Below are 23,632 nucleotides of genomic sequence, written 5' to 3'. Positions count from 1 at the left end.
CAGAGGGCTGGAGCACCTCTCCTGTGAAGACAGGCTGAGACAGTTGAGCTCATTCAGCCTGGAGAAGGTTCAGGGGTGACCTTAATGCAGCTTTGCAATATGTAAGAAAGAAGACACATTCTACTAAGACCTGTACTGACAGGACAAGGAGTAATGGCTTTAAACTGAAAGGATGTAGATTTGATTGGACATTAGGAAGAAATTTTTTACAATGCAGGTGGCAAGACCCTGGCACAGGCCGCCCAGAGAAGCTCTGGCTGCCCCCTCCCTGGCAGTGTTCAAGGTCAGGCTGGATGGTGCTCTGGGCAACCTGGGCTAGTGGAGGGTGTCCCTGCCCATGGCAGGGGGCTGGAGCTACACAGTCTTTGAGATCCCTTCCAACCCAAACCAGTCTGTGATTTCAGTAGGATCTAAATTGTGTGGTGTTTTAACACTAAACTGCGATTAGTTATTGTGTGGTAGTTGTTTAATTGAGTATGATTCCTTCATCATGCTCAATCAAGTCCTTCATCAGCATGTTTGTAAGGTAACAGAGTGACACAGGGCTTGGCAGGGAGAACAGACACAGCGCGCTGCCATCTTTGACACCCTGGCCCAAAGAAGAGGATGGACTCCCACTGTGAGATTCCCTCACACAGCAGAAGGAACCCAGGCTCCCCAGATTGTAGGCAAACGCGATTAATAATATTTGCAAAAAGTGGATCGATCACATGATCTTGTGCTTTAGCACTGAGATTAATTATTAAAGTCTTTCAAATGTGAACCTCCACAGTAAGGTGGGTATTAAAGATTTATATTGAATGCATAATTTTTGGTTTGGTTTTCCTTTTCTTTATCTTTTAATGCCCCCACTGAAAATAATAATTTGTAATTTTCAAATACCAGGGGCAGCAACGGAACCCCGGTAAGGCTGCCCGCTGGCTGGGGCAGGCAGAGCTTTCCACAGGTGGAAGCTTTTCCTTCACATGGCCAATCCTTCCCTCCCTGCCACAGGATATGAGAGGAAACAAAGAGGTCAAGCTTGTGGTGCTAAGGCAGTCCGAGTTTGTAACCACAAACAGAAATCACTTTAACAGAGGCCCGCTTGAAAAATTAGCAATACTTACTCTTTCTATTTTTCCCTTTTTTTTTTCCCAGTGCTTTTCCTGCTATGAGAGCATCACTGTGTTGTGGCTGAGTGTAAAAAGAGCCGCCACCAAGAACCCGTCACCAACCCTAAAATTGCAAAGCATCAGCCTGGCAGGGGAGAGGGAAAAGCTACCTGCTTTGAGTTCCCTGGGGAGCATTAGGAAAAAACTTCAATTAAAATTATTTTCTAAAAACCTTGAAAATTCAGCAACTCTGTTACTTTTCAATTAGCCACCGTGCTCCACACCCCTGGGGAGTCAAGGGTTGCTGAGACTCTCAGGGAAAACCAGGACAATCCTATCCCTGTGCATTGGTAGGCTGGATCCTTCTCCCACCTCCCCTTACACTGTCAATTTTGCAGTTGGCTTACTGCAGCAAAGGTGCACTTACACAACAAATTGTATGTGTATATCCAGTCACAATAATTCAAGCTCTTTTCCATTGTGTTTCCAGACGTTATTAGACAAGGGAACAAAAAACTTTGCATAAAATACCTTTCTCTGCACTCACAGGAATTAACTGAGCTCAGTGGCACAACACAGTTTCTGTTCATAAAGCTGGGACTGATTTTGCAGCCTTTGCAGCTCCTTCGTTCAGCGGTGAAAAAGAGATTTAAGCTGGGTATTTGGGTTAGAGTAAAAACCGATTTCTGCACCCTCTTCCCCAACATCAGATCTGCTCCTGAAGGCAGCTCAGCAGAGGAAGAGAATCTGATCTTTGGGCTTCATGTCCTGCACTTGGACTTTGCTGGGACAGGACGTCGGGAAGCGGGGAGCAGACCTGGCTCAGGCATTCCTGCACAGATCACATGGCCTGAAGCCGCTCATCTGCCTTTCATGCCCAAGTGTTTTTTTAATGCTATATGACATCATTCTCAGCAACGAAGCGTGGGGGGGCTGCTGTGGGTCCAAAGTAGCCATTGCTCGGCGATCGGCGGGGCGCCAGGCTGCTGGTGGGGGCAGGGGTGAGTCACTGCCTTCACATCACTTCTTCTTATCTCATTCTTCACTTACTAAACTTGACCCACTTTTTTCTACCTCACTTTCACCCTTCTGTTTCTCTCCCTGTGCCGCCACAGGGAGCAACTGGGTGACAGGGTGGGGAGTTCCCCCAAACTGCTGCATGCTATATGCTTGCTTTGTTCTTCTGGTCAGCTGTATCAGCTGCACGTTGACCTGTTTCATTTATTACCAGAGCCAGGATGTGGCAACACTTGGCCTTGCCTGGTACAGCCACTTCATACCCTTACACACTTGCTGCAGTAGCCACCAGCGTGGCACAGCCTGATTTCTGACGTTATTTCACAAGTCATGTTCATGCACCAGTAAGTTGTTCAACAGCAGTTGGACTCAGGGCTAGATCCTGGCTCCAATGTGTGTTTAGCAGATGAATGCCTCACAGGCTCCTCAAAGCCAAATTCTGAGGAGCTGTAATAAATTTATGGGAAGTTTTGAGCACACTGGTAGGAGCTTGAGCGAAATGAAATTGCTCCTTGTCTCAATGAGCTTTTACCAACAAAACTTACCTTCACTTAAACTGTTGTCAGCAAGGACGCGGGTCATTGCAGTAGGGATACCCAATCCCCTCAGTGTAACTGCTGCTCACTTGGCTTTATAACTATGGTCATGTTCCTCTGCTTTTCCTCATTCAGCGAAGTCATCTTCTGTATGGGATGGGCAGCTTTTCTTACCTATGTGCTGGTTTTCTGCAGCTCTTGATACTCATCATGGCTGGTGATACAGCAGAGATGAGGTTCTGTAGTGAGACATCAGTCAGCTCGAACAATCATCACATCTGTCAACACTGGAATGGCACAGATAGTGGGATAACACTTCTCTGAAGGCAGCCTTAAGCAGGCGCACTCAGGGGACGTGCCCACGCTGGAAGGGACTGGCCCTGTCCTGACAGCAACATTTAGGCTGAGGTGATTGGGCATTGCTTACAGAAGATGTGGATAAGAACTTCTGGACAACTGACTATGGCCTATGGCTGTAGCAGGATCTTCCCCACTGGTGCCTTTACTTCCCCAAGAGGTTCGAAGCAGGCAGAGAGTAGGTGGCTCTGAGGTCTAGAAGGGATCCAAGAGGGTGACATTTGGATCTAGACTTGCACGCACAGAAGTGGATTGTTTTATGTCCTCTCCTTCACAGGATGAGACTGAATTTCAGTCCCCTCTTAGAAGAAGAGGAAGTTAAAACTATAGCTGAATCTATGATTGTTTCAAAGAAGAGATAAAGAGACTCAGTACTTACAGGTGGAAGCAGCTATGGAATAAAAACCCCATCGGTTTGCTGGAATTTGGCACAGATAGAGCAGTTGAGGACTGAAAGCTAAGTTTCCATATGAGCTTTTAGAGAAGGACATCAGCTGCTCCTATAACAGAAGGCAGCCCTAAATATTTCAGAGAAGAGAAGATGTGTGTCCTGTAGAAGACATACTTGGATAACTATTAAAGTACGCTGGAAGAGGAGCAGGAAAAAAGAGAATACTAGCCACAGACCTTGAAGGTCATATGGTGATCCTCAACTTTCTTACTTCTCCCTCAAGAGAAGGAATAATTGGGGGACAGCAAAGAAGAGTCAGAGGGTAGAACACTTAAATAAATATCTTACCTCCTCTTCCTCTAACCTCTTGTCCTTACCTGGATTTAGAAGGACAGCTTGAAAAAGGAGTGAGGCTGTCCAGCTGGGAAGCATCCCTGGCTAGCAAACAGCCTCTTAGGTAACCTGCTGGCTACTGTATAGCTGGTAGTTTGAGGCACTCTGCCCTGCACAACAGGGCTGAGGGAACCTTGAGAATGAGGCATAGTTGTCAATCTGCATGCCAGAGCTTTTCTTTGGATGAGGCCAACACAGTGACCCGGCACAAGGCACCTGCTTCATCCCTTCCTGGTATGTGAGAGACAGAAGCTGTAGGTATTTGGAAGTGGAAGAGAGGAAAAAGACACTCAGGTCCTATCAGGCTTTTCAGTGCCTGGTGAGACAGCCACACATCCATGGTGGAGACAGGCTATGGGCTTCCAGAAGCACAGTGAGAAGATGTTGGGAGAAAATGCGTCTCTCAAGCGATGGGTAGCAACTAGTAAGAATTTGCAACAACATTTTAATTTCCAAGAATAAGTGCCTTTAAAAAGACAGCCCATAGATTTTTAAGAATAAATGTAGACTGGCAAAATGGTGTTGCCTCCAGCCAACTGAAAATGACAAATGCCAGATGTCATGGTTTATGGACCACCCACTTCTGCTCTTCTTGAGGAAACTCTTCGTTAAAGCAACGCTGGATCAGCGACTGGAGTTACCCAGCAATTCTGAGAAAGGAGGCTTGGGTGTCTGCATGAACTGGGCTGGAAGGCCCTTTCTCCTGTTTAGAGACAGCAACAATTACAGCTTGAGATGCTACACCAGTTTAAACGTGATAATGTTTCACAATCATGTATTTAAACACAGAAATCTGTTTATTTACCCAAACAAAACAGAGGAAATGATTCCAGCCCTCAAGTTTTGAATTCTCGTTTAAATATGTGAACATCGGTCCCCAACTTAGAGATGTTTGTGTATCTATGTACCTCCAAAATACTCATATTTCATAGGCTTTTTCACATTAATATTCACCAACAGTATCACAAAAGTTCTTTTTCTTTTACATAACTGTAAGCAACAGTAATTCTAGAAACACTAGAGAAAAAAAAAAGCATAGCAATGTCCACAGTTACAAGAAAAAGTGCACATTACTTGGTCACAATCACAGTCATTACTTGGAAAACTATATGTAACAAGTAGATATAAAATATCACCGATGCCTTAAACTCATTGTCAAAACCGGAATTACATAAAATTTTGTACATGAAATAAGGCAAATTTAGGAATGCACAAGAAACTTGTTATCCAACAGAAGCTAAACAACAGAACAGATAGTACAGTAAGCATGAACTAAAGTACTTCTTTCTAGATACTTAAAAATAAGCCTGCCGTAGTGCACAAAGAAAACACCATTAATGTGTAATCGATATTATAAAATAAGAAATAGAGGGGTTGGGAAGAGTGGGGAAGGGGAGAGAAGAGTTTTATTATACTTGCAGCTGCATCCATTTACAGTTTTGTACAGGTTTTTAGCTAGGCCTGGGAATTATACAAATCATACCAGAAGTGTCAATGACCTTCCTCCGTAAGAATTTTGTTTAAATTAAGGAAAAAAAATAAATACACACAAGAGTGCAAATTTTCAGATTGTCACTTGCAACCTCTTAACATTCATCATCTACATCCAATCACACCTAGAGGGACTTGCACAGGACAGCAGCAGTGATCATGGAGTTAGATGAGCTCGCCGTAAGAAATCAATTTTCTTTTTTTTTTTTTTTCTTTTTCTTAGTGATATGTCTTTTTTAAAAAACCCTCAACTCTTTATTAATTACTAATAAAGCTGCAATATATTACAGAATGGAGTCGAGAATGGTATGAATGCAGGAAATGCATGCTTCCTTTGGAAGGTATTCCGTAGATGACAATTTACAGTACACGGGGGAAGAATTATCCAGCATCAAGAGTTACTCGTTGTAGAAAGAATATGAAGTCGGGGAGAAGGGCACAGTCAGGGGTCCAAGAGAGGAAGGGGTGGGGGGGACTTACAATAGCTCCTCAAAACATTTTCAGGACCAGTGAAAAAGTTTACCAAAGTAAAAATGAAAAAGTCTTGAATGAAAACAAAAAAATCTTTTGTTTTGTTTTTTATAAAAATTACATTTTTTTAAAATACAAGATCCTTTTAATTGCAATTGTGCCCTGTAGCAACAGGACATTTGGCAACGCTTTGCCATATACTGCAGCTTTAAGTCCAATGAGTCAGTATCACATTCCACTAATATTGCACTTGGATCTTGAACCTTTTTATTTTTTTAGTTTGTTTTAAAACCACCACAGCATCTTCTGTTTCCTCCACTTGTTAGAAGGAGTTAATTTCTAGCCACTTTTTCGATATTTATGCTGACACACTAAAACAAAAGCAATAGGCTGGACACAGCAAAGTACCTCGGAAATACCAGAGGTCAAAGTTCACTTGAAGCACCTTAACACATCACTTTATGGATCAAGAACAGTGTGGCATTATGGTAATTAACTCTCCTAAAAAGACTGTGCGGTAACTGAAGTGTGTGCTCTGGGAAATCAAAATGTCATTAGTGGAAACTCTGAGATAAGACCAGGCCAGTGTGAAGGTCACATGACTCAGTTCTGCTGCAAAATAAGGTTTTCCAGTTCGTCTGCAGAACGCAGCAAAAACGCGGCTGATTCTCGATACCCTGCCACAAGCTGCCTCACTGCATTTATTTCAGTCGGGCTCAGCTGGGGTCTAGAGCTTGAACTACTGGAGGATCCAGAGCTGGTTGCTAACTGCCTCTTCATACTGAGATCTGTTGGACCTGCAGAAAGCAAAGGAAAAGGAAAGAAGCTTCAGATCCAGCAACGTTTCGCAGGTTCGTAGCTACAAACGCAGAGTAACAGAATCTGCTCTCAGCTGAGTGCCAGTGAGAAGCTGCAGAAACAAGCAGTAACTCTTCAGTTACCCGTTACCTTGACAGGAATCACAGCGATTCGTGTTTATATATGGCAGACACCCTTTAAGCTCTACTTACACAATGCGAGGGGCAAGACCGCTGCCAGCAGAAAATTAGCCTCTTGGGGGAGTGTCCCAACAGCGTAAGCCCCTTGCAACCCAACACTGCCCTGGGAACTGATGCTGGTGAGCAGGCAGAAGGTTCATCCCCTGCGCCTCCCCCAGCTCCAGCTGCCATCGTAGTCCTCACAGCAATCTGCACCCTGGCAGTTTTTATCACGGAATACCAAACTTCGCTCTCTGGATATCTATTTTCACATTTTATGCCTCAATCGGCATGCGGCCAGATCGCGAATCCCTTACAGACGCAGATAAATGGTCATTCCCTGATCTCTCACATAAGTAGCTGGCCATGAGCGAGATTAGGCTGGTGACAATCTGGCGGCTACGCTGGGGAGCGCACCATCGCCCGTGGGGGCTGCACGCAGCTGACGCCATATTGCCAGGCTCTCGTAAGGCCTGAACATGGCCCAGGCAAGCCGCAGCGCTCACCGCCTCGCACTGGAGGCTCAGCCCAGCGCAACCAGCGCTTGTCATCGCAGAGTATTCCCCAGGCCAGGCACGCTGCGTGCAGAAGACAGCACCCCTGGGGGCAGGCTGCACGTTACTGCAGTCAGCACGACCATCTGCCATTATGAAGCCTGGCTTTGCGTGGAATTTCCCTGGCTTTGCGTGGAATTTCCCTGGCTGGTTGACCACAGCCCTTAGTCACCTAAGACGTACGGTGCTTTAATGACCTGTCTGCATTTTCCACTCAACTCAATCCATTCTTTTTCTTCTTGGAGTGTAGTTTTGGATGGGCAGAGTTGGGTGTAGGGTGTTTTTAAACACAGGAGGATACAGATGGCAAGGATACCTATCAAGCAAGGATGCCTATCAAGCAGTTTATGATGTGTAAATCGGCAAAAATACGGTTCGTTCATTTTGAGAGGGTCGTGAATCTGTACTTCTGGCAAGCAGATCAGCCCAGCCTGATCTTAATCTGAATACTTTCCTGGAAATCAGGATCAAGTTATGCAAATGTATCTCGTTTTCCTGTGAGAAAAAAATGATACTGTTCAACTTCATCTGGACAAGACAGGTCAATGCCAAGGCTTTCTCAGCATTAGTTCACTGGATGGGCTTTGCTTCCTAGAAACACTGGAATAACATTAAAATTTAGCATATTCAACTACAAAATACAGAACACACCAATTCATACTCTAGAAGTTCTCCTAAATAATGCCACAAGAATCACAAGATTCAAAACCAGACTCCACACACAATTACAGGCTGGGCAGCGAATGGATTGTGAGCAGCCTGAGGAGGACGACTTGGGGGTGTTGCCTGAAAAGCAGCTCAACACGAGCTGGCAATTCGTGCTTGCAGCCCAGAAAGCCAGCTGTATCCTGGGCTGCATCAAAATCAGCACCACCAGCAGGTGAGGGTGCTCTGCTCTCCTGAGACCCCACCTGGAGTACTGCCTCCAGCTCTGGGTCCCCAGTACAAGAAAGATGTGGAGCTGTTGAAGCAAGTCCAGAGCAGGGCCACAAAGATGATCAGAGGGCTGGAGCACCTCTGCTGTGAAGACAGGCTGCAAGAATCAGGTTTGTTCAGCATGGGGAAGAGAAGGCCTTATACAAAAATTGTGGATGGAGATCTGCAAGGTTGGTGTGAGAAGCAACCAAAGGAGGGAGTCTTTGGGCAGCAAGATGTCCCTGTTTTCACTAGAGTGCAGAATACACAGATGGACAGTTTCTACACAGAGTTTTTAAGGTGATGGTGCCCAGAGTGAGACCTTTCACTTCATTAACCATGAAACAAATAATAAAGTTGATACCCTGAAATATGCTAATGAGCTAAAAGGAGTACATGCTAAACATCTATGACTACAGTACTCAATTCCATACCCAAATCATGTTAAGCATCACCCCTGAGAGGGAACAACTAGGATTGGGGCATGAAGGATATTGAGGAAGTTACCTCTCGGAGGGGAGAGAAGAAACTAAAGACCCCAAAGAGGCAGTTGACAGGCTGTGCTCCTTCTCCTCCACCCAAGACAGGGACACCTTTTTGGTAAGCAGTTGGGATTTCACCTTTTTGGTGGGAATATTCAGGATAGTATTTTGCTAGCATTATAATTATATTCACACATTAGCACTATTGAAGTACGTGCATTCATCAACAGCAATTTGAACTCTGCATCTGTCACTTTCATAAACTTTCTATTCGTTTCAACCTTGCAAAACTGTCTCAAAGAAAAGTCCTTTAGGGGATGTGACAGGCAAACTGACTCTGGCAAGTCATCATATACATAATCCTTTTGACATAAACTGTTGACCAAGTCTGGGACAAAGACTGGACCTAACCAATATCTAGACTCCTCTCTGAGAAGGATTTTAGAAAGCAAGGGGGTCCTTTTTGCACCTCATGACTCAATGGGAGGGCCTCCTTCAGCCACACATCAGATTCTTACACCAGAGAAGCTGTGGCTGCCCCCTCCCTGGCAATGTTCAAGGCCAGGTGGAATGGGGCTTTGGGCAGCCTGGTCTAGTGGAGGGTGTCCCTGCCCATGGCAGGGGGTTGGAACTAGATAGTCTTTGAGGTCTCTTCCTACCCAAACCGTTTTGTGGTTCTATGATCTTAAGCACTAACAGAAAGAGATATACTGATTTCCAGAAGCTGAAGCTCTGGAGATTGCCATGTCCTCACACTCAGTGAAGTTAAAGAAAAATCTCCCCTTGAGTTAATGAAAATGGATCTGGGGCTATGAAAAGAAACTACTCAAATAGATAGGGTCTATTAGATCTTCTGTGCTCCTATGCAACCAGCATGAACAGCACTTAGCTTTACAACTGTATTATCCAGTTTTACACCAGCATTAGTGAACTGACTTTTAAATGACTTCCAGTGTCCAAAGGATAAATAACAGGACAATTAGCTCAGTGAATTTGTTTCAGTGTGACTGCATGCTGCACAGTGTGAGGAAGTTCAGAGGACATTCCTAAGTAAAATCTTAACCCAGCACAGAGAAGAAGGGTATACAAATCATAAAGCCAGCTGGACTGAATGGTTGTAAGAACCCATTAAAGACTTCTATATTTATTGAGGTGGTAGTGAAAAAGCTACCACTGACATATTGAGGGCATTGTGCTCCATATGAACCTCCTTTAACTTTTATGTTCTTTCCTTGACTCTCATTCATGGCACAGCCAACCCCCCTACACAATATATGGCAGAACAGAGCTTCTGAAGCACAGTGCTTTTTTCCAAAACAAAACTGATGGGATTTCTCATTTTATTTCCAGGTTTTTAAGTGAATCAATAAGATTCCTTACAGAAAGTGATGTAAAAAGTAAAAGCACTGCCCTGAAGGAAAACCTCGGAGAAGACCAGATGCCCAGCATGCATAAATCAGCAGAACTCCTCGCAAGGCTGTGTAGTCACAGTGATTTACACAGACTGAAGCTCTGGCCTGGATTCCCAGCTGTTCTGATCAGGTATCGCGAGGAAAGGTTTTTAACTCTTCAGAATATACATCCTTGAACCCCAGAAGGTACTGGAAGTAAAGTTCTATGCAAAACCACAGAATCACAAGGTTGGAAAAGACCTTTAAGATCATTGAGTCCAACAGTTCCCATCCTATGCTAAACCATATCCCTAAGTACCTCATCTACCCTTTTGTTAAACACATCCAGGGATGGTGACTCAACCCCCTCCCTGGGCAGCACAAAGAACCACAAGGACCCAGAACTCTTCTCGGTCTGGGAGACTTCTGTTGTATACAGAGTTCTTGTATACAAAGGAAATAAGAAAACGCAGATTTTAACTTACCCCAACTGCTTTTTAATATCTATTTCTACACAGCAGGAAAATGGCATTTTCCTTCACTTCCAAACACCTGCCTTGTACTTAACAAGTAACAGCTCTACCCTCTTTCCCCTCAAAGGAAAAAAGCAAAGAAATTCAGACACACGTGACTGTTCATGGCCATGAGCTCAGGACACAGAGTACACCCACGCCTTTTGAGGAAGAAAAGCTGCATGTGCTGGCAGAGAGCTGAACAGAAAGGGAACAAGGCATGCTTGATATGGGGATAAGGATTTTAGTGTTCTTAATTATGTGACCCCATCCCTCACCTCCAAAGCTTGCCTACGACAGCCCAAGCTTTGTATCTGGGAAAATACTTCTCTCAAAGACCATCTCCCGGATCCATTAAGAGCTTTTAATAGCTATGATAGCCACTCACTGGCAGTATTACCAATTCTTAAAGCTTGCTACATGCTAAAAATGCTATAACACACTTGTAGATTCATACCTGGACATTCAGAAAATAAGTAATAAATGCATCTTATTTTTATAAGGTAGATTTTTCCTGTGTAAGTTTATGCAAATCAGCTATTGAAACACAGGAACCTGTATCTTAGCAATAAATGTCCACCACTTTAACCAGTAAAGCGAATCACAAACATTCTGAAGGCTTAAAATAGCTGGTTAAGGTAGACACTTCATGTACCTCTATAGAATCATAGAGGCAAAAAGTCCTTTTGGTTGAAAAAAAACCCTTGAAGATCATCAAGTTGAACCTATCTCCAGATGTCATCACTACAGATAACTAAACTTGGAGAAAGCTGAACAGCTTTGCCACCATTTCTTTTAAGAACTGTCCTTACTTTAAATAGAATTATTTTCTTAGTGCACTTGACCTTATTTATTAAGCTGCCAGTCTTCACAGGAACAAGGAAGTTATACAGAGGAAATCTGAATATTTTTGCAATTTATTTCGCAGTGTCAGGTTCCTCCAAGGTGAAACTGCACATTTTAGCATTTGCTTCCTATCCAGAGTACTCTGGGGCAATTAAAAATCTTGACTGAAAATATTATCATGTTTCACAATATCTGTGACAAAGGTTAAGCATTTACTGCAGAGAGGAAGACAAGATACCTATTTTTATTTATTTATTTCTCTTAGTGCATACTATTATAACTCATTATTGTCAACTCCCATGTTTTTATAACAGCACAACATTCTCTTAAGTGGTGGTTACACAAATTGCTGAGCCAGATCCTTTCTTCTATAGTCTTTCAGAAGTCCAAGGTATTATTCCTCTGCCTCTTGCCAAAGCCACCTGATGGACACTTAAGCACGGGAACATTTTCAATTTACCACTTCAGACCAGTTGCATAGACCCAATTTCCCCTGTGAGGTGAAATGATTCTTTTTGGAACAACATCAAGTTGGATATGAGAACTCTGAAAACCCTCTCTTCATGTGCTAGACAATCATTTATCAGATTAGCTGCTGGGAATATTAAATGCACTGAGGGACAAATGGGTTTTCTGTAAATTGCAAGACTTAAATAGAGCTAGTTATTGCCTCATGCACCAGTCATTAGCAACATGATTTATATCAGATTCCAAAATATGGGTCAGATGTAGATGCGCTGTTACTGATTGCTCAGGCACTATCAACTGCCTCAGCAAAAATCCCTTAAGAATTTGTACACTGTCACTGGGTAGGCACCAATCTTGTAATTAACAACTGCTGAAATAATAATGAATGTGTCAATGACTCTCAAAATGGTTATCACTACTGCAAATAATAATTTAGAATTAAAAAAATTAAAAAGCTATATATGTGTTTAAGTATCTCTGCTTGTACATTTTCATTAATGGTTCAGCAACCTTTTTCATCAGCAAAGATGTAAAAAGCAGTGACACTTATTTATTGGAAAATACATTTGCCCATGCTTTGAAATCTCTCTTGTGTATCATTTCTGTTGCACTTACTCTCCTTTCCCTTCTCCACCTTCCGTTCCCCCAGTGCCTTTAGAAGTGTGTACTGGATTCTCACACACTCCAGTAAAACTAAATAGAAACAACTATCACAATATCCCACCTTTCCCAAATCAGGTCTATTTATTGTTGCAAGAACGTTTTATTGGGATATTATGCATCTGCCCATGTTTCTTTTCCTTCTGCCTTCAAACAGAGAGCAGATGTGCCTCAACTATTGCTTCGAGTGCCGGAGGATCTCAGATCAAGAAAACAGGGGCTAATGAATTGGACCTTTTAAGATTTTTTCTCCCTTTCCTCTGGGAAACATACTTTCAGCTGGTTTAGATAGAAGAAAAAACTGCTGTGCTGCCTGAGGAAAGAGATGTGAAAACAGGGAAATGCTTACAGCCACTGAACCCCAAGCGTTTCCAACAGTCAGCAAACACACTGGTTTGTGACTAAAGGATTACATGAGGTCCTCCAGTGATGTTTCCTGTCCACTGTAGGAGATTAATTCTGTGGCATATACCTGTCTTGCCTTAAAGGCTGTCTCCTGAGCTTTGTGCAATGGAAGAAAAGTAGGATACAGCCCAATATATGCACAGACATTCCATCTCCGTTCCTATGGTGGGGGCAGACCAGTACTTGCACATGCCATGTGTCCAATAATTTGAAAAGCAGGAGGAAAGAAGAGGAATGTGAGGATGATCTTCAGCTAGCACTTCCCAGAGAGAAATTCCCACCTTTGCTACAATGTAGGTCAAACCATTTCACTTCTCCTAAGTTTGCCTTTATTAAATAGGACCAAACACACCCTCCCAGGTTCATAACTATGATTCTTTTTCTGTGCCTCTTCATGTCCCAGGCTCCAGCTGTGTTAGAAACAAGCTGTTTTGTCTTTCCTTTCTCTCTCTGCTTTGATGTCATCAGGATAACACTGAGAACACAGAAGAATGTGCAAGAGCAGAGGTATAAGAAAGAGCTGGAGAGAGCAACCACAGGGAAAATCCCACTCAGCTCCTACATCATGGCTATGGGAAACCCAGTCAGCGCTTTAAAAATCAGCTGCATACTGGATAATCTCAGCTGGACTTTTTGTCTTTTTTCCTAGTTCATTGCCAAAAAAGCCTCTACTGGTCATGCAAATGCTGGCATCTTACAGGAGGTTACAACTTCACCAAACTGAGGGTGCAGAAATGAGGCCCCCCACTTACTGCTACATGCAAAAGTGGACAAGAGTGCTCGTCTCCCAGATCCAGGGCAGCACAGCTATGCTGATCACTTGGTCTCAGCAGTGTCAGGTCTGGGAGCTTCCCCCAGCTGCTCTTACATCTTCACCAGGGTTGCACCACCTGAAGGACCAGGAGGTGGAAGGATCAGGAAGGCTGAGCGAGAGCACAGCCTTTCTGAGCCTCTGGAGGGGAGCAGCAGAGAGGGGTGAGCGGTCTGGTGGAAGCCTGGTAGCTGCTGGTTGGACCATGGGGCCACTGGTCATAGTCAGCAGGCACAACTGTGGGAGAGGAGGCTGAAAGAGATTTGCTTTTGGGGTAGAGCAGGTTTGGATTCGGCAGGAGGACTCACCTGAGCTGGAAGGGGACTGGACGTTTGTGGTGCCTGGGATGCAGTGCTGAGTTGTGGCTGTGGTGGAGGTAGGCTGCAGATCTGTGTAGAGAAATGGAGACACAACAGCTGCTTTGTCTTACCACGACATCAGGGCATGTCCTTCATGTCCCGTCTGTCATCGAGTCTGAAACACCCTCTTTTTACACACACAAAGGGAAGTGACTGACATCTGTGCCTAGAAAACCACACAATAGTGCAGAAGAAACAGCCCAAAATCACCTCCAGGAAACCCAGGAATGGCAGTGGAAACACTCTCCACACCTCTTAGTGAAAATGTACTTGAGCAAATGAAGTGTCCGTGAAGAGCAAGGCTCTGACAAGCCTGCCCTGGCTTCAGAAAGTGCTGACAGCTGGCAGTCACTGGGACAGAGCAGATGGTGACTCACTGGGCAGAAACATGTAGGGAGATGGGGCAATCCCACTCCATCGAGAGGCTCAGGCAGCTTGCAGGTCACAGAAAGAGATTTTGCTTCGAACAGAGCAGCCTGTGTTCTGTCCTCACTCTCCTGCCCTCCAAGGTTGTTCCTCCAAGCTCAGCCCAGGTGTGATGGAGCAGGACCAGCTGAAGCCTTTGTGGCTGGCTAGGAGCTGGCAAGCAAGTTTTGTTTACTCCCACTGGGCTACCTACCCCACCTTGGACATTCTCAGTTTAGTTCTATAGCAGGTACTGCATTAGCCTTAAAAAAGAGAGTTGTGGAAATCCACCCTTCTCAAAGAGCAGTTCTCCTTTAACATCTACAAGAATCAAGGAGAACATGCCCAAAGGCTTCTCATCTACCCAAGTACAGGCTGACAGAGGCTCTGTCAACCCAGAGATTACTTGGTGAGAGGGTGAAGTTTTCCAGCTGAGCTGGCTTGGCACAAAGTGTTTAAAAGCAGGGGAAAAACAGACCTTGGTGCTGTAAGCCCAAGCCTTTTCCTGCTGTTCCTGCTGTGCTTTTTTCCTGCCCACAATAAAGGAGGGGTCACTGTACAAGCTGTTGTGTTCTGCTTGCTCATACTGAGCAGCTGCATGAAGGATTGTCTCATACAGTTGTGTAAGGAGCTAATTATGGTTCTGCAATTACCCATGTGGAAGGCCAGTGAGGAGGGAAGCACTGCAACAGCAGGCAACAGAGAGGTCCCTGAGCCAGAGCCACAAGCAGTTGGGCAAGCAGATAGCTAAGTCTGTAAGATGGGATCAGAGTAGGGATGAACTTTATAGGACAGAAAATAGCCAAATTAAATTAACCACAGCATACTAAATACACACATCAGTTGGACTACTAGATAAGAGAGCTAATTGGACATAGTCATTATATTACTGTGGTGAAAGGTCCATAAAAGGTATTTGAGCACTTAGTTTTAGTTAGCTTTTGCAAATTACCCTTTTTTCTGTCTTAACAGATAGAAAACCAGACTGTATTTGCTTATACACATATCCAGGCTGAGGTGCATATTTATTTTTACACTAGAAGAACATTTGTAAATGTGACCTTTGATGGGTTACTAAATTGAAAAGGCAACACATTCTTAAATTACTTATTAGGTCCTGAAAACAATTCACAAGCAAATATCCTGCTCTCCAGAGAGGGAACTCATTAACCATTGTAACAGCCTTGCATGTGTTTGGAACAAGAGTCCTTGAAACAGAATAATGATTGCAAACAACTGTCCTGTGAGGTCTGTCAGGAGGGCAATGGTTGCCCCTCTCAACTGCAACTCCATCCACTCCTCTTAGTCTACAAATGAAAAAGCAATTATCCATTAACATATCAGAGAGAACTGACAGATCCCAGAGAACTGGCCTCCAAGTCCTTTCATTTCTCCAGTTAATGGAGCCACAGCACTTTATCCTCAATAGCCAAGAGGTAATTGGGTTGGTTATTGCTTGCTTTTGTGTCAATGAAACTAAGAAACTGCCTTTCCACAACTTTCCTAATGATTTCCCTGAAATGGCAGGTGGGTCACAAATCAGCAGCCATCTAGATTGTCAGCATCAACAACTGGTTTCCAAGTACTGGCACACAGATGTTTGGTGCGTGGAGCTTATGTGCTTTGGATCCTGTAGGATCCCCGTGGAGAAGAGAGACACCTTTTCACAATGCTCCAACTATGTACAACCACCTGGAAGAGCCAATGGTTTACTAGTCTTCCAAAGTAAGGACACAGAGTCAAAAGTTTCCAGTGCAAGTAGGTAAAGGCAAGGAAAAAGAAATGTTTGAGCATATGTCAGTCTACAAACCATAGGCATCCATTGCTTCCTTCATTCCAGGGATGGAATTAAGGAAGGGAAATGCAGTGCACTGCACAGTTCCCTGGCTGTGTTAGCAGTGCAGTAGCTGACAGTGCCTGAGTTTGTTCTGCCCATTTAATCTTTACCTGTGAAAAAAACAGTGGAGTCCTCTACATTAAAGGCATAAAGATGTTTCTTCTAATCAGAAACCAACACTGATTTATGATGTTGAACTTGTACCTCATTTTTAAAAACTGCATACTGAAGTGACATAGAATACTTTTGCCTAAATCCCACATATCACTGAAAAATGGGAGTTATGAAAGTGTATCCTATTACAGGAGGTTTGAAGGGAAGAACAAGCACACAAACCAGTTGTGATTCCTCACAGTTTAATATTATGTAAAACAGGACAATTCTGATGGCTTCTGCTGACAAATAACACATGGGGACTTTAATCCTGCTCTTAGTTGGGTGAAAGAGCAAATGCCAACTGTTTTCAGTGGGAACTGGCTCAGAGCTTCTCTGGTCACAATGTAAAAGACAATTTTAAAGTTCTGGTGCATTCTCCCAGGAAGCCAGATTTCCATGGCCTGTCTTAGTCTGATGAAAATATCTGAGCAGAGGTGGTATCCACTACCTCAGACGTCTTCTTCATGCATAGGGAAACATTTGCAATCATCATTCACCCTCTTTAAGTCAAGGGCTTTTGACAACTAAAATATATTCTTTTTAAAATGTTTTGAAAACTTCATGCAAGTCATTCACAAGCCTTTGAGGATTTAGGGGGTGAGGGTGAGGAAGCAGACGTGACTGAAGGTCACCAGGACACAACATACCAATAACTTCTTGTAGGCTGCAGCCCTGATAGAGTTTTGAAAATTGCTTAGCATGTTGAATATTGAGGCTGTAGCTGAAAATTACCATCTTGCCTAAGTCAGCCCACATACCCAAAGCAGCACTCTCTTCAACCAGAGAGGGACTGGCCAAGACAAAACCCCAGGGATTTCTCTGTCTTTTGAGACATTTTTAAAATACTTTCTTGGAGGCAAGAGACCCTCAGGCTTGCAGAGTAATCATGTCCCTCTGACAGGCAGACAATACCCTTGTTATAAGCTTGGTAAACCTTCTCCTTTGCTCTGAATTTGTATGAAATCAATATGGGGGACTATTTAAAAAAGAATATTTACATTTGTTTGTTACAAAAGCTTGCTAATATAAGAAGAAAAGGATGTTGTATAAATAAGTGACACCACTTCTTTTTTCAGAGGAGTATGTGACCTAATTGTGACATATAATTACCTGCATCACTTTTAGTTTAAAGTACAGACACGCTCATTTCTCATGTAACACTTGGTATACCAGATCCTTATCTGCAGAAAATTAAAGCAGCTAGAAAGACCACATAAGAAATCTAGGTTGACTCGTTTTTGTTACAAAATATGGAGTTCAGGGTTTTCAACGTCCAGCCACAAAGATGCTAATGGCCTCGTTTTGTCATCAGTGTAGGAGAGAACAATAATGACAGGGGAGGTCCTCATAAGGTCATGCAAACCGACTGAAGTTCAAACCTGGCATTTTTTAACTCAGCTTTGTTAGAGACTTCAGGTTCAGTCTCACCCTATTGTGAATTAGTCCCTAGAAACTGAAAGGAAACTAGCGTGCAGTGAGCAAGTATTTTGCTCAGCAGTAGCTGTTTGCAGGATTGTATTCCTGCTCATTATGTGATAATAGCCAATGGATATTGAACCCCTTGGACTAGCTTTCTGTACAGCAGGAGGAAACGTATGCAGGAACACATACACACTCAGGCACATTCTGTAAGGAAACTCACCACTGCTAGATGCATCATTGAGATTTAGCAGCCCACCTCCGAGCCCTCTGTAACTATGGTAACTGTAGGTCCCGTTGCCATTGATGTACAACACCTCCTGTGTGCTGGAAACAGCTGATGTTGAGTAAGTGACCTGGGCTGGCTCCTGTTTGTACTGTTTGTCAGCTGGAGCAGCCTCCTCCTGCAAAAACAAGGAAAGGTTTTGAATTACTGTTACATTTTACCTTGCACGGGAGGGTCTTTTCCATGTTAAGACTCCACATCTATTGCTTTCACAAAAGAATAATACATGTTAAACAAGCACAATTGTGTTTGTGATTGACCCAGTATCAGCTGAAATGAAACAACAGCAATAAAGCACCAACACAGGTTTCCTACAAATCTGAGAATATTCATTTCTTTGTGCTCCACAAGCCAACCACACTGTTTCTCAAAGGAGAAGGTGCATCCTCTTACTCTGAAGAGCTCACAGTCTCCTGCAAAGCTCAACTCTGTCCAGAAATAGTGTAGGAAAAGATAGAAAAAAGGCATTACTGTCTGCCTGCGTACAGGAGTGACTCTTCTGAGCCAGGGAATCATATCTGTCTTGATAAGACAAACCAATACAGAATGCACTAACTACTTGTTTTGATGTATCAGCCTCAGAAATGACAGTAAGAATGGGATAAAATAGAATCTCCTGTGTTTGCAGAGGCTGAGCGAGCATCCATCCACAGAAGGGCCAAGTGGCAAGGATGCCTCTACAAACGAGACTTGAAAGCATTTGTCATCCGTGTATGAGTGGTGACTGTACACCATGAGCTCCCCTCAGTGCTTCCTGTAGCCTCTTAGATGCTTGCATAATATTTAACAGGATTTAGCACAGTGGCCCTCCAGTTTTTCCCTAAAGGAGATCATGTTTCAGGTGAAAGCGTATTTTTTCCCCATCTGCATTTGCTGTACCTGCTGCTTAGAGCACCTCAGCTCCACTTATGATCACAGAATGCCCCTGTGGCAACTTCAGCAACGACACAGATGAAAATAAGAAAAGCATTAAGAGAAGATTTAATGTGGTTTCATACTTGGAAACAAGGAAAAAACTATCAATGTGTGACTGCTCAGCCCATCACAGGGATCCGAGTGCCAAGATTTCTGATTTAGTCTGCAAATGTGTTTGAACTTTTTCTTTGTTTCTTTTAACTTGCAGACTTTTTTATGGGCCTTATTTTACACTCCTATCTGATGAAAATATATTTAAGTGGTTTTAAATAAAAGGATCTACAAAAGGTATTTTAAAAAGTCGAGGTGAGAATGTTTGCAGACCTTTTCTGTGTAGTTAACTGAAAAATCATCTGTTAGCATTTTCTCCTCTTTGTGTAAGATATTGCCCATTTTACACTTCTCTCTTCTGCACGACCCTTTTATGGTTGCTAAATATACTAAACTTATTAAAAATGCAATAAAGTATCTCAAACCTTTTTGACAACGTTTGCTTAACAAGAATGTATGTACCAGCACAGAGTCAAATAGTGCAGTGTCTAGTCCTCAGTGTTGAAGCAAAAAGGGTTGTGAGGCAGCTTTCTTACTTGCATTAGGAGCAGTTCCATCAGTTCCACCTCTCAAATAAGACACTACCAATTTCTCTGAGATTAAGATATCCCTGTCTTGTAGATATTTATTGGTTAAAGAAAGTTGGGCACAACTGAGATGACTCAGGAGAAGGAATATATATTATTAACAGAAAATTTAATATTTAATATAAAACACTGAACCATGAGATAATTAATTCCATAAACAATCAGAATAAGGCCTCCTGGGTGCTAATATAAGCTGAGGTGAAGCTTTGCATTTTTCAGTGAGTTGGACAAACTGGTCTCCTATGCATTTTCTTAAGTAATAATAGGCTTAAACAAAGGGCCAAAATGACAATGTATTTTTGCCAGGAATTCAACTTTAATATCCTTTACCTTTCATCTCCAAGGGTCATTGCTGTCTCTTACCAAAGAAAATTTATTCATAAGCTATACAGCAAAGTTTTATCTGGGCAGCAAAGCTTAAATCATCATCCAAATATTTAACACTCTCAAGGCTGAGATGTTCCAGATCTTTTTGTCTACAACTAGATGATACTTCCTGCCATAGGCTCACTCAGAGCCTCATTTCATTCTCATGAAGATCAGTAAGGGATCTTCTGCCAATTTATCAAGGACTGGACTGTGTTCAAGGAGTACAGTGCAAATGGGACTAACTCCTCCAGGTGAGCAGAGTATCTTTGGGCCTGTCTCCTTATCCTGACTGCCTGGAACCCACGAGTTTGCTGTCCCTCAACTTACACGTCCTCTGGAGCCCCTCTAGTCACCGCACTGAAAACCTAACAGTGAGTTTATTGCAGAGCGGATGCACTGGGCTTCTAGGAGAGCACAGCAAGCAAAACCCAGCCAGAGGGTACAGCAGGGCTGCTCAGTGTGCCTTGGTACTAGCACACAGCCAAGAAGTAGGAGAGGGAATACTGGCTTCCTGTTGCAATACATGGTGAAGAGGCGGAAAATTTGGGACGCAAGCTCTTTGCTAGCTGTGGTGAAGAGGGGACCTGAACTCAGAGCTGCCATCTCCTAGCAACCAGGCTCAAAGCAAAAGTGTGGTGGGAGTCTCACTGAAGCTGTGTCACTGTGGAAAAAAGATACACAATTCATAGGGCTACAGAGATAGCAAACAGAAAGGGAGCCTGACTCAGTTTCCTTTCAGAGAGGGGCTGCCCTGGGAGGCTTCCAGTCCTGCAACCTTCCAGCTGCTTCCTAACACAACATTCAGAAGCTGCTCTGAGGTTGAGGATCGGTGGCTCTGCCTACAGGGGATCACAGCCTTGTGCAACACCATGGTGTGCCATGGGCTGGGGCTTGGGGTGTAGCCCAGGCGTCCTGGTGGGGAAGGCACTTCTTGAGGGGTGAAAGAGGTGGAGCAGGATGCTGAGCCCAGGACTCCTGGTTCTGTATATGAACTCTAATCTCTTGGCCACAACAGAAAAGGGGCATTCTCTAAATATTATACTTATTTTAAAAACACAGACAAATCACTTGTACTAAGTGATGAAAAAGTTGCTATACCTTTCAGTCCTGAAATCTGTGTGTCATCAAATTGCTTATCTCAGTGCTTCAGGATGACTAAATGCAGAAGCAAGGAAGCATTTTTGGCAAGCATTTCCTGAGCAGGCTCAGGTGTCAGCCTGACCGGTAGGATTACGAACCATTAGCCTGGTACTGAGGGTAAGGTGTTACCTCTCATACATTTCCCTGGGATTTAAGCATTTTTAAGAAATGTTTTACTTCAAAAGGCAAAACTGTCTCCTTCCTTGCAGCCACAGCAAGGATAAAGAAGCCAGGGTCTCCTTGAGCATAGAAAATATGATACTCACTTTTGTGTGCCTGTTGTTTATTTTGCAGAGTCATCCTCCTCTTTCTTATCATCTTATTTTTTTTTTGGTTTTAAATTCATGTAGAAATTAAGCAGAGTGTTGTTTCAGAACTGAGATTTTTTCATAGTCCTTGTTAGTCACCAGCACTTCTTATTTCCCCCATATTATTATATTTACACTGTTTAAAATGGTATTTTAAAAATATTTTAATTTCAGAACAATGAGTAACAATTAACTGTTTCTTAAGGTTTGACCAAACTACCTGGAACACACACTCTTGTAATTCATAACAAAGTCATAAAAATCTGCAAAGCATTAACTAGCCATTTTTAAACTCTTTATAATTTACCTTTAATAAGTATGGACAAGATGTGGGTAAAACATTTGTCCATCTAGAATTTGACTTACACAATCTTCATTTTGTGTATGTCAATGGAAATGAGTCATCTTAACAATACTTCTCAATTTACTTTGGAGGAGAAGTAATTCAAATCCTGAGCATATAATCTGGAAAATGATGGAAATCATAGAAATGCAAAAATACCTTTTAAGTACAAGAGCATGCTAGAAATGTTATCTGTTCACCTGAAAAAGTGGAAGCATGAAGCATGTACTGTGATCCTCAGCTTGGTATGTGTCGGAGGTACCTATGTCTCAGCTTTATGCCTGGGCCTCTACTAGGACAACACAATTTTTTCCTTAAAAGAGCACATAGATGCATTTTCTAAATTTGATTTTTAATCACACAAGCAATTAAGAAACCCTCTAAGGACAGTACCTACTAAGAAAAGATTTCAAGAACTATTGTATAACCTGTATAGTGAAGAAACCCTGCTCTGCTCTGACTGATATTCTGAGCAGCTAATGAATAGTTTAGAAGGAAATGCCATCCAGAGTGACACAGATGCCACTGCAGAATGTTAGGAGCGTGGTACAAACAGCAAAGCTCGCTGGCAGTGCCCCAGCCTCCTGTTCCCCACGCCAGCAGAGGCACAGCATATACTTTTCAAAAACTCTCTCCTTCCTGGAACCCACTCTAACAATGCCATTGCTTCTTTCTGTTCCCCATCTCCTTCACCACCATCAAAATAATATGAAGATGTAATAGCTTGTTAAAAAAAAAAAAAAAGCCCTAGCAAATCTGTGCTACATTAGGTTTTGATCCCATGTACACACAAGTGTCAGGAACTCTGTATTCCCATTAAGAGAAGTGCTATTGCCTTGGCTCCTCTGCCAGCAACAGGCATTGCTAGCCTGTAAATGTAAATCCCTAAAGGGGAATGTGGGGGATGATCTGTTGGAGAGGAGCTCTGCAAAGGACCTGGGGGTCCTGGTGGACAACAGGTTGGCCATGAGCCAGTAGTGTGTCCTAGTGGTTAAGAGAGCCAATGGGATCCTGGGGTGCATCAGGAGGAGTGTGGCCAGCAGGTTGAAGGAGGTGATCCTCCCCCTCTACTCTGCCCTGGTCAGGCCCCACCTGGAGTGTTGTGTCCAGTTCTGGGTTCCCTGGTATAAAAAAGACAGGGATCTCCTGGAGAGAGTCCAGAGAAGGGCTATGAAGATGATTAAAGGACTGGAGCATCTCCCGTACGAGGAAAGGCTGAGTGAGCTGGGATTGTTCAGGCCTGAGAAAAGAAGGTTAAGAGGGGATCTTATTAATGTTTATAAATATCTCAAGTGTGGGACACAGGGGGAAATGGCCAGCCTCTTTTCTATGGTCTGTGGGGACAGGACAAGGGTCAGTGGCCTCAAGTTGGAGCACAGGAAGTTCCGCACCAACATGCAGAAGAACTTTTTCACAGTGAGGGTGACAGAGCCCTGGGACAGGCTGCCCAGGGGGATCGTGGAGTCTCCTCTGGAGATATTCAAGACCCATCTGGATGCCTCCCTGTCCTAGGGAACCTGCTTTGGCAGGGGGCTTGGTCCCTTCCAAACTCTACAATTCTGTGATTCTGTGAGTCTGCAAGCACACTGACTCACCTGGACAATGCCAGCTGACCATAATAAAACTTCCCCAACAAGAACAGAAATGGTAACGTTGAAAAATCAGCAAAGATGGTGCCAGGCCTTTAAC

At 43.4% G+C, this 23,632-nt stretch overlaps 1 protein-coding gene across 3 annotated transcripts in view; it reads right to left on the bottom strand.

Annotated features, from left to right (window-relative positions):
* Positions 1 to 6,350: 6,350 nt before the first annotated feature.
* NOL4 (nucleolar protein 4) overlaps positions 6,351 to 23,632 on the bottom strand; it is a gene marked incomplete at both ends in the record, with an annotated part of 194,429 nt that continues 177,147 nt past the window's right edge. For 2 of the 3 annotated variants that reach the window (XM_084260429.1, XM_084260430.1), the window contains 2 exons: positions 6,351 to 6,544; positions 18,168 to 18,348. In XM_084260429.1, the coding sequence (XP_084116555.1) occupies positions 6,351 to 6,544; positions 18,168 to 18,348 (375 nt within the window). Of the gene's footprint in view, positions 6,545 to 14,076; positions 14,158 to 18,167; positions 18,349 to 23,632 lie in introns of all 3 variants that reach the window. The other variant, XM_084260428.1, reaches the window with a different exon arrangement.

The sequence above is a fragment of the Gallinula chloropus genome, assembly GCF_964237585.1.
Source record: "Gallinula chloropus genome assembly, chromosome: 2".
Classification (NCBI taxonomy): Eukaryota; Metazoa; Chordata; class Aves; order Gruiformes; family Rallidae; genus Gallinula; species Gallinula chloropus.
The sequence above is the reverse complement of the archived record's forward strand: the minus strand, read 5'-3'. Positions and strand labels throughout refer to the sequence as shown.